The following is a 13,436-nucleotide window of genomic DNA, read 5'->3' as shown; positions in this document are numbered from 1 at the left end:
CAATTAGTTAAATCCACTTCATATGCTTTAAATTGCTGGTCGTCTATTCCATATATTTAAGTTTTTTATTTTTCGAAAATCCGCTTAGTAAATATATACATATTTTAATAAAAGCTTATTTAAAATTAATACAGACAAGTCGTTAACTTTTAAATGTAGTTAAGCCATATTGTTATTGTTGAAATTTTACTGGTTTATAATACCCGTAAAATGGAGAAAAATATAACACACCGAAACTGCTAATTTACTACTTTTTATGTAAATATTTTAGTGATCGCACATTAATATAAAATCCATTTACACACTCAGTACCGCTTTAACAAATTTTGAGCAGATTATTTATTCTTCAAAGTTACCACATTATTATCGAACTTTGTTCGTTCCCAAATTTCACACTTACGCTCAAGATTTCGATTTCACGTTGGCTTTGGTCAATGTAGTGAAATTAAATTATTCCAGTATGGAAGCATATTTATTCTAAAACATTATCAGTAAAAAAGGGGTTTTTGTTTAATGTTAAGAAAAAATATTGAGATCAAAAATGAATAAACATTTTTCCTTTGTTGTTTTTTAAATATTTTTAATGACTAAACAACTGTGGCCTATACTGTATATCTTAATTTTGTGAAATACAAATAAAGATATACAGAAGGGCCATACCACGCTTATAATTAACTTATTTACGCCCCTTACTTATAAAAAAGTGACTTTGCATAAGTCTTGAAATTGACTGCGTCTTGCTAAATGTTTCAATTAGCTTCGCTATGTGTAAACCCCGCTTTACCTACTCAAGATACAAGCAATTAGCACACTTATTTAAGATATTTTTTAAAAGTAAACAATACTAGGCAAGCATAATTGACATAACCTTGTTTATGCTAATTGAAAAGTTGCATGACTTTATTGACAAACAAAAAGTTATTATTTTTTTGTTTTTTTCATCTATTTGGTAGAGTTTTTAGAACAGAGTTGCCTAACGAGCAAAATTCGTATTTTTGATTTTTGCTCAGTTTCTCAAAATAACTATATTTTAAAAAATGTTTTTTTTGTTGAAAGTGGATAATAAAAAATACCATTGCAAAAACGATCTTAAAGTTAGCTCTTTTTCAACATTAGTTTAAAAAGTAAGTAATAATACAACATGCTGTTTATTAGGTTAATATGTAAGCAAAGTAACATGTAACAAACAGTACGTGCGAAAAACTGCCTCAGCGCATAAGTAATACGCTCCATTTATTCGATTTAAATTATAACCACATTATAAAACACGGTGTCCGGCTTACCAGCTAATTCCTAGCAATTGGCTACCTGTTGCTTCTTAAAAGAATGTGTCCCGCTAGGCAAAATTTTCTATTCCACCTAAGTCGATTTTCGCAAAAAAGATTACATATTAATACAAGTGCAGTCGATTATAAATACAAAAGATTCAGAAAAAATCCAGCTGGGATTTTTCCGGCTTATATTAGTACACCTGTCCTGTGTGTATTTTATTTTATTAAATTGTGAGTTCAAATTTATTATTGGTAAACCTTTAATCACAAAAGAAACAAAAAATTTTTTAACTAAACAAAATTTTTTGAATTTTTTTTCTTTCCTTTTTTTTTAACTTTGAAGATAAAAAAAATTTCAATGTTATAAAAAGAATAAAAGATTTCAATCAAGATTATTAAAAAAAAATAAATAACAGATTTTATTAAAAAGAGTATTGTAGTTATTGCAAAATGCAATTTGTTTTACTTTCTCTATTTAACTTTTCAAGTAGCATGTGCGAAAAAGGTTATTTGAAATCGCCGCATAAGCATCCAGTTGTTTTGTCATAGTTAAAATAGACAATAGGGAGGATTAGACGTCACACAGAAGCAAAATAACAAGCAATTAATTTCGATAATTTTTGTTATGTAATGCTTTGCCATTTTCGTTGAATAATTTAGCAAAAAAACTGTGCTAAAAGTCAATATTTTGTTTGTAAATTTTTTTTTTCTAGGGTATATGCATATTGTTTTGAATTTAACAGAAAATTGGTTGGGAGTTTAGTATGTTGACAATATATATATTCAAGGAAATCACATTCAGAACAAATTAGTAATTTTCCTTTAAAATAAAGTTGAAAGCCAAAATTTGATAGAGTCAGAAGAAGTATGTAAAAAATAATTTTTAACTTCAGAAAAAAAATCAAAAAAATTACATATAATTTTTTTAAATAGAGATTTTTGTATGCCTCTTTAGACTTGCATTTAAAAAAAATTCTTAGATATTAAAAGTTTAAAATTCGACAATGACTTCAAGCATGTCATCCTATTCCATCGAGAATATTCTTCGCAGCACGGCGGGAAAAGATGAACCAGTCTTGGCAAGATATAATTACTCTACCGGGCTGTGTTTTCCACGAAGATTTAATTCAAATCAAAACTTTATGCAGAACGGTTAGTTAGAATTTTTTTAAATATTTTTTGTTTCCAAAAAAATCTGAATATATTTTGATCGAAATTTAATAATAAAATTCTGTAATTTAATTAATTAAATTATTTTTTATGTTGTTTTGTAGTTTGTCGTCCAGTCGCAACTAATGGACAAGATAAAGTTTCAAAAAAAGATGAATTAACAAAAACGAACGATGATCCAAACCGACCAGACGACGGAGAAAATAAAATTCAAAATGGCGGAATCGATTACTCGACAACCCTTCACTTAAACGAAGGCAGAGAAGGTAGATCAGCATTTCTTAACTACCATGATCAGCTAATTCACATTCTGCGCCATTGCAATTCAAATTATGACCAAATGGCAAGTAACAGAAGCGACCAATACAATACAAATGATAGTGGAAATGAAAACAGCGATGGACAGATTTCTGACGACAAAAGAACAACGTCAGTCGAAGATTTTAATTCTTCGGGGTTGTCCAAAGATTCAAACTCAAATTTCTCTCCAAAACCAAAAGAAAATTCCTTTTCCAATCACTTTAAGACAGACTACGACACGTCATTAGACAAGAACCCCGTTAATATGACGTCAGCGTCGGATGACGTTACGGAGTTTGGCGGGCCAAAGAGAAAGCAGAGACGATACAGAACCACCTTTAGTGCATATCAGCTTGAAGAATTGGAACACGCTTTTCAAAAAACTCATTATCCCGATGTGTTTACAAGGTAATTAGAACTTTATTTACTTTTTTGCAAATGACTTTGTTTACAAATATATCACCGTATAATACTTCTTTGCAGAGAAGAATTGGCCTTAAGAGTGGATTTGACTGAAGCTAGAGTTCAGGTAAAAAATAATTTTAACAAATATTTTAATGATTTGAACATCCTAAATGTTATATTATTAAAAGTATAAATACTTTTATTTTAGGTTTGGTTTCAAAATCGAAGAGCTAAATGGAGAAAACGCGAAAAACAAGGTGTATTCGGTGTGCTCAATCCAGTCGGCGTACCTACGTTTCCTCCTGTAGCACCAGGCTACATTGATACCACTATATTGCGTCATTTATACGGCGGTAACCATTTGTTAAAAGACGACGCAAAATTAGCTGGCCTAATACACCCGGCATGTACACAATGGCACCAGTTAGCATTAGCTGCGGCACTGCAAAGGCTAAACTCGACATCTTCGGCACCTTTTTCGAATATTGGCGGCTTGGCGCCTACGCGAAGCCCGCTGCACTTTATGGCAAACCCCAGGGCTGCTCCTACCACTTCTTACCCGGCATTTTCACCTAATATAATTCCACACGATTTGCAAGGAGCGATTCAACCGAATCAGCTTAGCGATCGTTAAAAATCCAAACTATTTTTGCTATTACACCCCCTGTTACTTTTGTTTATACTAAATTTATACGCGTGAACATAAAAAACTTTGTAGATACTTTGGTTTGCTGTACGTTATCCATTGTTATAAAACGTTGTGATAATGATCTATCAATTGCTAATTATTTTATTTGATTTTTTTGCTGAACTAGTTTTTGTAAACTTGTAGTTTTAAATGTAGAAACTAATAGCAAAAACGAACAACCGTTCTGCCGTTGTGAATTTATTTTAACTTCATCCAATCCATTATTACTAACAACTAACATTGACCGGTAAAATACCTCTAAGCTGGCTAGACAAACTTACTAACATTTCAAATAATAAAAGCATTACTAAAGATAAAGTTTATGCTTTTCACTAAACACATTTGTTCCAATATTTCGCAACTGTTGTAGCTTTGTAGAACATTTCATTTGACAAAATATTGGTTATTATACCTATTGCTGTTGTAGCCAGAAAACTGCCAATTAAGTTTTTATACTTACCAAAAAATCATAACCTTTTCCAGCTGCTATTATTTAAGTTCCCGCCTTTTAAATTTGTTTTATTTAACACCACAAATCTTCAATTTTTAATTTCACGGATTAAATTAACGAAAAACTGTAAAATGTTTATTGTGCTTTTTGTATATGTAATAACATAGCATGTAAATTAAAGATGAAAATTATTGGTTATCACCGAGCCTATTAAACAGTGACGCAGTCCTTAGTTTCTTATAATAGAAGCTACAGAGTGCCCAATAATGAACAAATGTCATCAAATAGTTAGAACATTTCAACACTGCAATACATTATTTAAAACATGATAAATTACCCAGACATTGGAAGAATAAGAATAGGAAAAAACAAAATTATACATACAAGAAATCTCTATGGCCATATACAACTCTTTCTTTTTTGGCAATATTAAAATTTAGAAACATTTTAACTTAGTGCAATATGTCAAATCCATAAAATAACTATACAATTTTAGTTTAACTAATATTTTACAAATTTGTTCATTTCTGATATTAAATTAAAGTAACACTTTAACTTTACCTTTAAACACTTTACATTAAAAACAAATCACAAAAACTAACAACATTTAAACACTTAGTTACAAGAAAAAAACATAAGTGCTGTTATTAAAACAACTAGTGCTATGCAGTGAACTTTATGACAGTAACAATTTCTAAAACAATTGAATTTTGGAACAGTAAGAATAAAACACTGAAACAGTTTAACATGCAATGTATAAAAAGGATTATGCTACAAAGACCTATTTTATATGTCATATCTTTAGACTTAACTTTTACACTTATACTTATACAATGCTTTATTTCAAGCGAAGCTTAAAAACAATAAATTTAAAAAGGTGTATATATAATGTTTAAATAGCTGATGGCGGGGCTATTTGGGGTGGATATTCTGGGGCCATATTAAATGGGGTTCTTCGTAACCATAGGTCCTTGTTTATCTAAAATATAAAAACCATAAGTTAAAATTAAAAAGCTCTTTTTTTGTTTCACATTGGGTCAATTTATGTTTTACATATTGTATGTTACAGCAAAAATTATTAAAAAAAATGTATTCATACAATTTTTTTAACTGTCCTACCTTAGTAATTGGGTTAAAATGACTAGAAAGGTATCTTGGTGCTGAAGCATATCTATGTGGGAAAGCTTCCCGAGAATGAGGGGTAAAAGCATTGCGGTAATCGGTCACATAATGTCCTTGACGCTCAGCCCTTAGCTCATCTATCCATCTTTTTTTCATTCTGCCATGAAGTCCATAATTTGTAGGATTTCCTAAGCATTTTGAACATATTTTTATGGTATATATATATAATTTTTTTAGATTAACTGTAAAATATAAATTGAATTGAATTGTTATCATAAATTACAAGTCACAAATATGTAAGGAGATCAGTTTTCATGTAAACAAAAAAGTTTGTTGTGAGAGACGCTGTGAGAGAAAATGTAACATTCGCTTTATTGTTTTTGGACTGGGTGAGCATATCTTATTTCACAAAAGTATCCAGTGTCTTAAACACAGGGTATAGTGATTTTTCCATTTAAACTAAAAAAATTAAATGCCACCAGTAATAAAATGCTAGCAACATGTTTTAATAGTTCAAACACTTTTGGCATTGGGCTTAATAATATCTCGAACTGTCAATGTTAACTTGAGACTGGGTCAATTAATCTGGAATTTACTTACATTTAAGGAAGTATGTTAATATTTTTTTATTTACCCTGCATTGGATAATCGGATCTCTCTGGAGCCCATGCCAGTTTGTGTCCATCCCATTTTCTAAGATCAGGAAGTTTGTCTCCTTCCTCCCTATCTCGTTTGTTAAATTGTTCGTCATACCAAGATATTACGTTATTGCTGTATCTGTAAATAAAAAACCTTGTTAAAAGAGTGTACATATGCACATAATATATCTTTTTCCCATAACAATAAGAAAAAATTGTTTAATTAAGCTTTAAGGTTTTTAATTTTATTTTGATATAAATTTAAATACAGGTAATACAACCATGCTACAACAGCAATATTAAATTTAAGTAAACTTTAGTTCTACCTTTTTCCATGGTGTGTAAATAAATGTTCAGTTTTTAATCCTTCGTTCCTCATTAAGGCTGATCTCCTAGTTGTGGTGTTAGGTTTGTGCTCGGGATATAATTTATAATCTGTTCGATGTGTGCTAGTGTTTGAATGGGTTCCTCTTTGAAACTTTATAATTTTATTTAAAAATTAATTTCTTTTTGAAGAATATGAATTTTTATACTTTTGTACAATAGACTGAACCCATTACAACAAATATATTTAGAGTGTAAGTTAATAGCCCAGTAATAAGTTTTGTAATAAAGTTAATATGTTAAAAACAATATCTGGAATGTACGTACTCGCTTTGATTCCTCGCACCAATTTCCTATCAAAGTTCGGTTTGAAAATCGCTGCTCAATTCGCCAACCTGGCATTCCCCATTTCATTGGGTCACCTTGTGCACCGGCCATGCTAATATTATAAATATATTTACAGGTACTTGGCGAATTTAAGAGCTAATACTTTGTTTATGCGATCAAATAAACCGCTAAGCAAAACCTTGATCAGCTGATCTTATCTTGGTTGCTACGCAAGCCTGCGCGTCGTTAATACGTCATAATATGCTGCCATAGCCCCACCTTGCGGGCTAATTTTGGTAAGTAACATTTAAAAAAAAAAGTGCTTACTCTTTAAGTTTCTACCCTAAAATGTGCAACACAATTTTTCTATGCAGAGTTTTAAAGCAAAGGTTATCGGAACGGTTGCGTTTGTAAAAGCTGCGTTGTTTTGGTAAAGTAGTATCTCTTTAACAAAATGGACTCAGTGGTTGCTGAACTAACTGTACCTTTACCAGTTTTGACACCAACTCAAAAAGTTTGTCTTGAAAAGGTATATATAAATAAAAAAAACCTTGCAAAAAAATCTGAATCGATTTATTATTTTAGTTTTTAAAAACTGCTTTTTGTTTGTTACTATTTTAATATTTTTTTATCGTGTTTAGGCCAAAAAATATGCGATGGAACAGAGCATTAAGGATATTCTTTTCAAACAAACAATACAACATCAACAACAACAAATAACTTCAATGCAGGTATATTAATTATTTGATTACTTTTTGATTTTAAATCAACCATATTTTAAAATTTCATTGTTTAAGTAAAACAAAAAAATCTAAATTATTTATAATTTTTTTGCAAAATTAGAATTACTATTGCAATATATTATACATTTGATGTTACCAGATGCTTTAATGTGATATAAGTTAAAACTGTAAGTTAAATTTTGGGTTTGGTGACCATGCCATAAAATAATTAAAATCTTCATGTAAACATTATTACTTTTGGCATGTTTTAAATCATTAAATTGGTTTTGTCATTTTTTCCCGTTGCATTGTTGTAATATTAATTGTATATCGTATTTATTATTTACTTTTATCAATGCGCGAAAAAAAAAAAAAAAAAAAAATTTAACTTATAAATTTTTAATAGGGTGCTGCACATAAGCAGAGAGCACTTGCAATTATGTGTCGAGTTTATGTTGGTTCAATATATTACGATGTAAATGAAACTACAGTAAGGGAAGCATTCAGTCCTTATGGTCCTATCAAAAGCATTGACATGTCCTATGATCCTATTACCCATAAACATAAGGTATAATAAGATAATAAAAAATTTAAGATATTTTTAAACCTCCAGTATTAAATAAGGTTATTTTTTTAATCAGTTTTTAAATTAAATTTTTTGCAGTATCTAACTTTTGGTTTATTAACTACAAGTTTAAAAATATTGGGTTTTTTGTAGTGTTGTAATTGATTTCATTTTAACCACTTTTATAAAATATTTATGTCTAGGGATATTGTTTTATTGATTATGAGATACCTGAAGCTGCTCACATTGCTACCGATCAAATGGTAACAAGTCAACTAGCAGGTAAATTGAAAAGTCCATTCACAAAAATTAAATCATTAGCAATATTATTGTTATTTTACAAATTAATTGTAGAGTTTCTTTTTTATTAAAGTTTTACAGCATTTTTGAATAGTTTTTTATCTGATTTATATTTTTGTTGTCCAGGACGAGCAATTAAAGTAGGAAGACCAAGTAATATTGGGCAAGCTCAACCAATCATTAATAAATTAGCTGATGATGCAAAACATTATAATAGGTAGACAACTATTCCTAAATTATCCTTTTTTTTATTAAAAATTTATTCAAATTAAATTTAATTTTTATAATAGGCCAAATCTCGTTATTTTTTGTTAGATGTGTGTAAATTTAATGTAGCATACTTCAAATAGTTTAAAAATATTTTTTTAAAGTTTACAAATACAATTTAAAGTTGCCTTCTGATATTTATTAACTGTATGTAAAATTATGTGTTCATAGAATATACATTGCTTCGATCCACCCAGACTTAGAAGAAAGTGATCTTCGATCTGTTTTCGAGGCATTTGGAAAAATAACGAGTTGTCAACTTGATCGAGATGCAATGACACGTCGTCATCGTGGATACGCTTTTATGGGTAAATTTCTTTATCAAACTTCAATATTTTTAAACCTGTTACACTAAATTTTATACTGCCTAATTTTAAGTAGATAAATTAATGTTAAATTGTTTTTTATGCCAAAAAATATATTTTATGAATATTTACTTTTTTAGAATACGACAAGCTTCAATCAGGCCTTGATGCAATAGCAAGTATGAACATGTTTGATTTAGGAGGTCAATTTTTAAGAGTTGGGAGAGCTATAACACCCCCAAATACACATCTAGAAATGGTAAAAACATTTATCTTTTTTAAACAAAATTTGTAGAAATCTTTTTTTTTGAATAGTTTTCGCTTACAAGCTCAACTTCTTCAACATCAAACTCACTTCCTGCCGCTGCTGCTGTAGCTGCTGCCGCCGTCACCTCAGAAATATTAGCAAAAGAAGCAGCTAACCCTATGTTCATGGCACAAAGAGTAGCGGCCAACATGATGCAAGGTAAATTCAAATTTTGAGAAAATTTTACGTATTGTTGACATTGTTGTACAATTGTTAAACTTCTGGCATTTTGTTAGGATGTTCTGGCATTTGTTAGGATGTTGTATTTAAAGGTGCTAATTACATTTACACTTTCATAATTTGCACAATTATTAAAAATTTAATATTTATATCACAATACTAAGCTGTTCTAATTTAAGGTAGGCTATTATGTTTTTCGTATTAATAAAAATTTAGCTATACATAAAATAAAGCTTTATTGAATTTGTTCATAAAATAATGCTTAAAATAAGTATTCAATAGCAACAAATAATTTTAATGTTGATATGTTAAGGACAAATAAATGGTATGTTGTCATCCCAACCCCTTCTGGTGCCAACTTTAACACAACCAACTGCAGTGATGGCTTCCAATCAGCCTGGTGTTGTAACAGGTTATTGCTTAAATCCGAGACATATTCTAGCGTATTATTATAATCTAAAATCCTAATTTTTAAATATATTTTTTGTAAGATTTAACCTCAAAATTTTGTTGTTTTGCAATTATTTTCAATTTGTTACCCTTTATACCTTGTTATGTTTATTACCATTTTTCCCACCCTCTTATACCCCTTACTATCCGAAAATTCCAAAATCCTTGTTTTATTGTTTTGTATATCACCGTAAAAATAGTACCCTAAAATGGAAACTAAGTTGAACAAAATTAAATTTCAATCACCGAAAAGCAAAAGCATGATATTTTTCTTTTTTATACATTTTATTAAACAAGATACAATAAAATCCAAAAACTATTCCCCTTTCATTGATCCTTTCAGTTCGGTATACTGGTAAGTATCTTTATATTCCATTTTCCTCCACTTTGTTATATATTCTGCAATACAGGAGTGACAATTGGGCCCGGAGCTAATGCATTTCACCACCGCAACACAAGCACACAGGTAAAACAACACAAACAATTGGTCAATTTTTTACCTTGTTTTGAAAAGTTTAACCAAAAATTAATTCTTTTAAGTTGTTTCAAGGTTCAGTTAATATTGTTTAAAGGGTTGAATTTGGATATGCTTTTAGAACAGCAAAGAATATGGTGTCCCGAGTCAATCAACTAACAAACAAGAAGCTGTTATGCAGAGTACTGCTAAAGTGGAGGAGGTAATTATGTATTAATATTAATTGACTTTTTGTAAGGATATTTCAATTTCTATCTCTATGTGTTTTAAAATTGTTTGGTTTTGAACTGCTTCTTAAATTAATTTTTTTTGTTTTAGAGTAAAGTAATGATCCTTAGAAACATGGTAAATGTTGAAGATATTGACGATGATCTGGAAGGAGAAGTTACTGAAGAATGTGGGAAATTTGGAACAGTAAATCGTGTCATAATTTACCAAGAAAAACAGGTAACAAAAAGATTAAAAAAAACGTATGACTAATGTGATTTCAATATGTGGTTAATTTTTTGACACAATTTTTATTGTTAGGGTGAAGAAGCAGATGCTGAGATTGTGGTAAAAATAATTGTTGAATTCTCAACAATTTCTGAAAGCACAGAAGCAATCGCGAATCTTAACAACCGTTGGTTTGGTGGCAATAAAGTTTCAGCCTTGTATTACTCACAACAGCAATACAATGATAAGGATCTAAGTGGTTAGGTGCATATTTATAAAAGTAACCTTTGGATGTATTTTGAGGGGTGGCTAATTTGATCTATATTGTTAAACTGCTAAAGGTTAAGCAAATCAGATTTTAGTATTTTTGAACTTGACAGGTTTTTGTTGGATTTTATAGTACTTTAAGAACTTTTTGTAACTATACCGTAACAATTAGTGGGATTACTCTGCCTAGGTCTTACTTTTAGCAAGATTCTTTCTCTACACACTATACATAATTATTAACCTAAAATTTAAAACATAATTGCCCATTCCACAATAACCAAAAAATAAGTTGCTAGTTATTGTACAGCTAATTATGTATTTAAAGTCAGAAGATTTAACTTTATTTGCCCCTTAATTGTAGTTGATTTTTAAAATCTCGTTTTTATTATAATTGTCTTGTTAAAATTCTTTTAAAATAAAAGTATAACCTATGTAAAAATAAACCTGTTAAATAGTTAGTTTTTAACTAAAATTTCATTAAGGAACAAATGTAACTTTTAAAATGTTGAAAATTTGCTTATATTTCTAAATCAAAATACCATTTCAAATAAAAACAACTTTATTTGATTTCATTATAAATAAAAAAATTACAAAACTAACTTTTTTGGTAAAAGCTTATATTTAGTTTTTGTTTGAATAGTTATACTGTTCTTGCATGAAATTAACAAATATTTAAAAAAAATTATTAGAAGTTCAAAAAATCCATGTGTGTAGCACATATTTGTGACTGATATTCACATGTCAAAATATAAGGAGAAACAGGGATAATACAGTATTTAATATATCCAGAATATAATAATTACATGCGCTACAAAACATAACTAAAATCTTTAACAGTCCAGAAAATTTGCAGCCATCAATAATTCCAAAGCAATTTCTGGGGTGATTAAAAATTCTGGAATCTCAGTTGAGCTGTTAGTATAACGCACTTTGTAGATAAAGTATTGGCATACTTTTGCCAAAACATGAGACCTAAAAAATACATAAAAAGGCTATAGTGTTAGTAATGAGTCTCGATGTGAAAATGTCAACTTCACAGCCTAATCATAGGGTATCTTTAAGAATTTTAAGTAGAACTACAGCAACAAAAACACATCTGATATTTAAATAGTTTGAGCAATTTAGCTATGTGCCTTAGGTCTATACAAATTTTAAACTGAGTTATTCTGGACAAGTCTCATTGCATTTCTCAGTTTTGGTTGGTAAAATAATTTTTCAATAATAATAAATCTTTACAAACTAGTTAATGCACAGTATTGTGATAATACTTTTAAAAACAAAGAAAAACCTAATACATTAAGAAATTTTTGTGAACTTATATAAGTACATAACAGACTTACGGAATTTCTCGAAATGTTACTTCATTTGTTTCGTTTTCAGCAAACTGCCCAGGACCACTTAGCATGGACTTTATAGTTCCAGATGTAAGAGCATAATCCCTCTTCACAATAAATTCATGTCCATCTGAAGACACCAATCGAACATACATTGAATCTGCTCCTTCACATCCACCATACTCCCCATCTAAAATTGTTATAAATTAGGTTAAGCTAACAGAAAAAATAATTTTACAATATATAATCCAAAAATTCTAAAATATAAAAAATTAATTTTATTTGTATTTACCAACCTTGTTTTTCGTCCGCCATGTTTTATTAACTTAAATTGTTTAATTATTTGATCCTATTTAAATAAAGGGGAATTCTAAATTTAAAAAAATAAACTTCTATTAAAGAAACGTGTAAATATATAGGTTGCGTTTGGTGACCAATGACCATGCCAAAGTATACTATCTGACAATACAATTTTAAAATAAAAACATCTAGTATTTGTGACATGTTTTAAATCATAAAGATAATTTTTTGATTATTTTGCCTTGACACTACTATTGTACGTATTCTTTAATGCGCAAAAAAACTAAAAAAAAAATTTTCGATTTTGTTTAGAGAAATTGTTTTTCTGGTCAGTTACCCATAGAGATCATAACCATGCGCGATAGGAATAACTTTTTAATTTCTTTTAGTGAAAAATATTTTAAGAATTATAACAAATCAAACTAAATTAAATTTATATCTACTAAAAATAAAAAAAAGTTGGATAATTGGTAATCGCAAAATACAAGTTTTAGGCATTCCAAAATGTTTTCCGCAAAATATTTTTTTTTAATTTATAAATATTTACCTGTATTTAATTTTTGATGTAGTAATTAGTTTTTATTTTACTACTACACAATTTAAAAAATTCGGGTTCGATTTGGGCAACTTTTGGGTTCGCGTTCGTGCCGGGCTTTACCTCCTCTGCTTTATTAAAAAGCAAACACCATTAACAAAAACAAAACCCACAGTTAGCTGTTTGACCTGTCAGTTAAACTTTTTAAAACTAGTAATATAATTTTATTAACACAAAAACTATTTAGTAGTAATTAATATGAAATGGTTTGTTTGTCACTGTCAGTCAGTAAGTGATG

At 29.2% G+C, this 13,436-nt stretch overlaps 4 protein-coding genes across 4 annotated transcripts; 2 read left to right on the top strand and 2 right to left on the bottom strand.

Annotated features, from left to right (window-relative positions):
- The first annotated feature begins 2,235 nt into the window (after positions 1-2,235).
- LOC145751204 (uncharacterized) lies at positions 2,236-4,406 on the top strand. Its single transcript, XM_082567306.1, has 4 exons — positions 2,236-2,423; positions 2,546-3,149; positions 3,225-3,270; positions 3,355-4,406. Exons 1-4 carry the CDS (start codon positions 2,276-2,278, stop codon positions 3,778-3,780), a joined length of 1,224 nt encoding a protein of 407 aa, XP_082423432.1. The 5' UTR covers positions 2,236-2,275; the 3' UTR covers positions 3,781-4,406.
- On the bottom strand, positions 4,342-6,910 carry LOC145751205 (cilia- and flagella-associated protein 107-like). Its single transcript, XM_082567307.1, has 5 exons — positions 6,697-6,910; positions 6,372-6,523; positions 6,042-6,184; positions 5,405-5,595; positions 4,342-5,264 (listed from the first exon to the last, which is right to left on the bottom strand). The coding sequence occupies exons 1-5, from the start codon at positions 6,805-6,807 to the stop codon at positions 5,178-5,180; spliced, it is 684 nt and encodes a 227-aa protein (XP_082423433.1). The 5' UTR covers positions 6,808-6,910; the 3' UTR covers positions 4,342-5,177.
- Positions 6,911-7,062: 152 nt separating this feature from the next.
- On the top strand, positions 7,063-11,546 carry LOC145751203 (poly(U)-binding-splicing factor PUF60-like). Its single transcript, XM_082567305.1, has 13 exons — positions 7,063-7,225; positions 7,338-7,427; positions 7,825-7,986; positions 8,187-8,265; positions 8,410-8,500; positions 8,722-8,858; positions 8,996-9,114; positions 9,171-9,321; positions 9,656-9,754; positions 10,203-10,258; positions 10,389-10,469; positions 10,586-10,714; positions 10,796-11,546. The coding sequence occupies exons 1-13, from the start codon at positions 7,151-7,153 to the stop codon at positions 10,964-10,966; spliced, it is 1,440 nt and encodes a 479-aa protein (XP_082423431.1). The 5' UTR covers positions 7,063-7,150; the 3' UTR covers positions 10,967-11,546.
- LOC145751206 (elongin-C-like) lies at positions 11,511-12,732 on the bottom strand. Its single transcript, XM_082567308.1, has 3 exons — positions 12,600-12,732; positions 12,310-12,493; positions 11,511-11,941 (listed from the first exon to the last, which is right to left on the bottom strand). Exons 1-3 carry the CDS (start codon positions 12,616-12,618, stop codon positions 11,800-11,802), a joined length of 345 nt encoding a protein of 114 aa, XP_082423434.1. The 5' UTR covers positions 12,619-12,732; the 3' UTR covers positions 11,511-11,799.
- Positions 12,733-13,436: the final 704 nt, after the last annotated feature.

The sequence above is a fragment of the Corella eumyota genome, chromosome 4 (assembly GCF_963082875.1).
Source record: "Corella eumyota chromosome 4, kaCorEumy4.1, whole genome shotgun sequence".
Lineage (NCBI taxonomy): Eukaryota > Metazoa > Chordata > Ascidiacea > Phlebobranchia > Corellidae > Corella > Corella eumyota.
The sequence above is the reverse complement of the archived record's forward strand: the minus strand, read 5'-3'. Positions and strand labels throughout refer to the sequence as shown.

What these genes read in the sequence shown, in the direction of transcription:
- LOC145751204 (XM_082567306.1), top strand. Translation starts at nt 2,276, where the DNA reads ATGACTTCAAGCATGTCATCCTATTCCATCGAGAATATTCTTCGCAGC. An exon ending in TCAAAACTTTATGCAGAACG is followed by an intron (nt 2,424 to 2,545) that starts GTTAGTTAGAAT and finishes GTTGTTTTGTAG; the next exon opens with TTTGTCGTCCAGTCGCAACT. An exon ending in TATCCCGATGTGTTTACAAG is followed by an intron (nt 3,150 to 3,224) that starts GTAATTAGAACT and finishes ACTTCTTTGCAG; the next exon opens with AGAAGAATTGGCCTTAAGAG.
- LOC145751205 (XM_082567307.1), bottom strand. Translation starts at nt 6,807, where the DNA reads ATGGCCGGTGCACAAGGTGACCCAATGAAATGGGGAATGCCAGGTTGG. An exon ending in TTTACACACCATGGAAAAAG is followed by an intron (nt 6,185 to 6,371) that starts GTAGAACTAAAG and finishes TTTTATTTACAG; the next exon opens with ATACAGCAATAACGTAATAT. An exon ending in ATTTTAACCCAATTACTAAG is followed by an intron (nt 5,265 to 5,404) that starts GTAGGACAGTTA and finishes TTTATATTTTAG; the next exon opens with ATAAACAAGGACCTATGGTT.
- LOC145751203 (XM_082567305.1), top strand. Translation starts at nt 7,151, where the DNA reads ATGGACTCAGTGGTTGCTGAACTAACTGTACCTTTACCAGTTTTGACA. An exon ending in AACAAATAACTTCAATGCAG is followed by an intron (nt 7,428 to 7,824) that starts GTATATTAATTA and finishes AATTTTTAATAG; the next exon opens with GGTGCTGCACATAAGCAGAG. An exon ending in GTACTGCTAAAGTGGAGGAG is followed by an intron (nt 10,470 to 10,585) that starts GTAATTATGTAT and finishes TTTTTGTTTTAG; the next exon opens with AGTAAAGTAATGATCCTTAG.
- LOC145751206 (XM_082567308.1), bottom strand. An exon ending in GTAACATTTCGAGAAATTCC is followed by an intron (nt 11,942 to 12,309) that starts GTAAGTCTGTTA and finishes TGTATTTTTTAG; the next exon opens with GTCTCATGTTTTGGCAAAAG.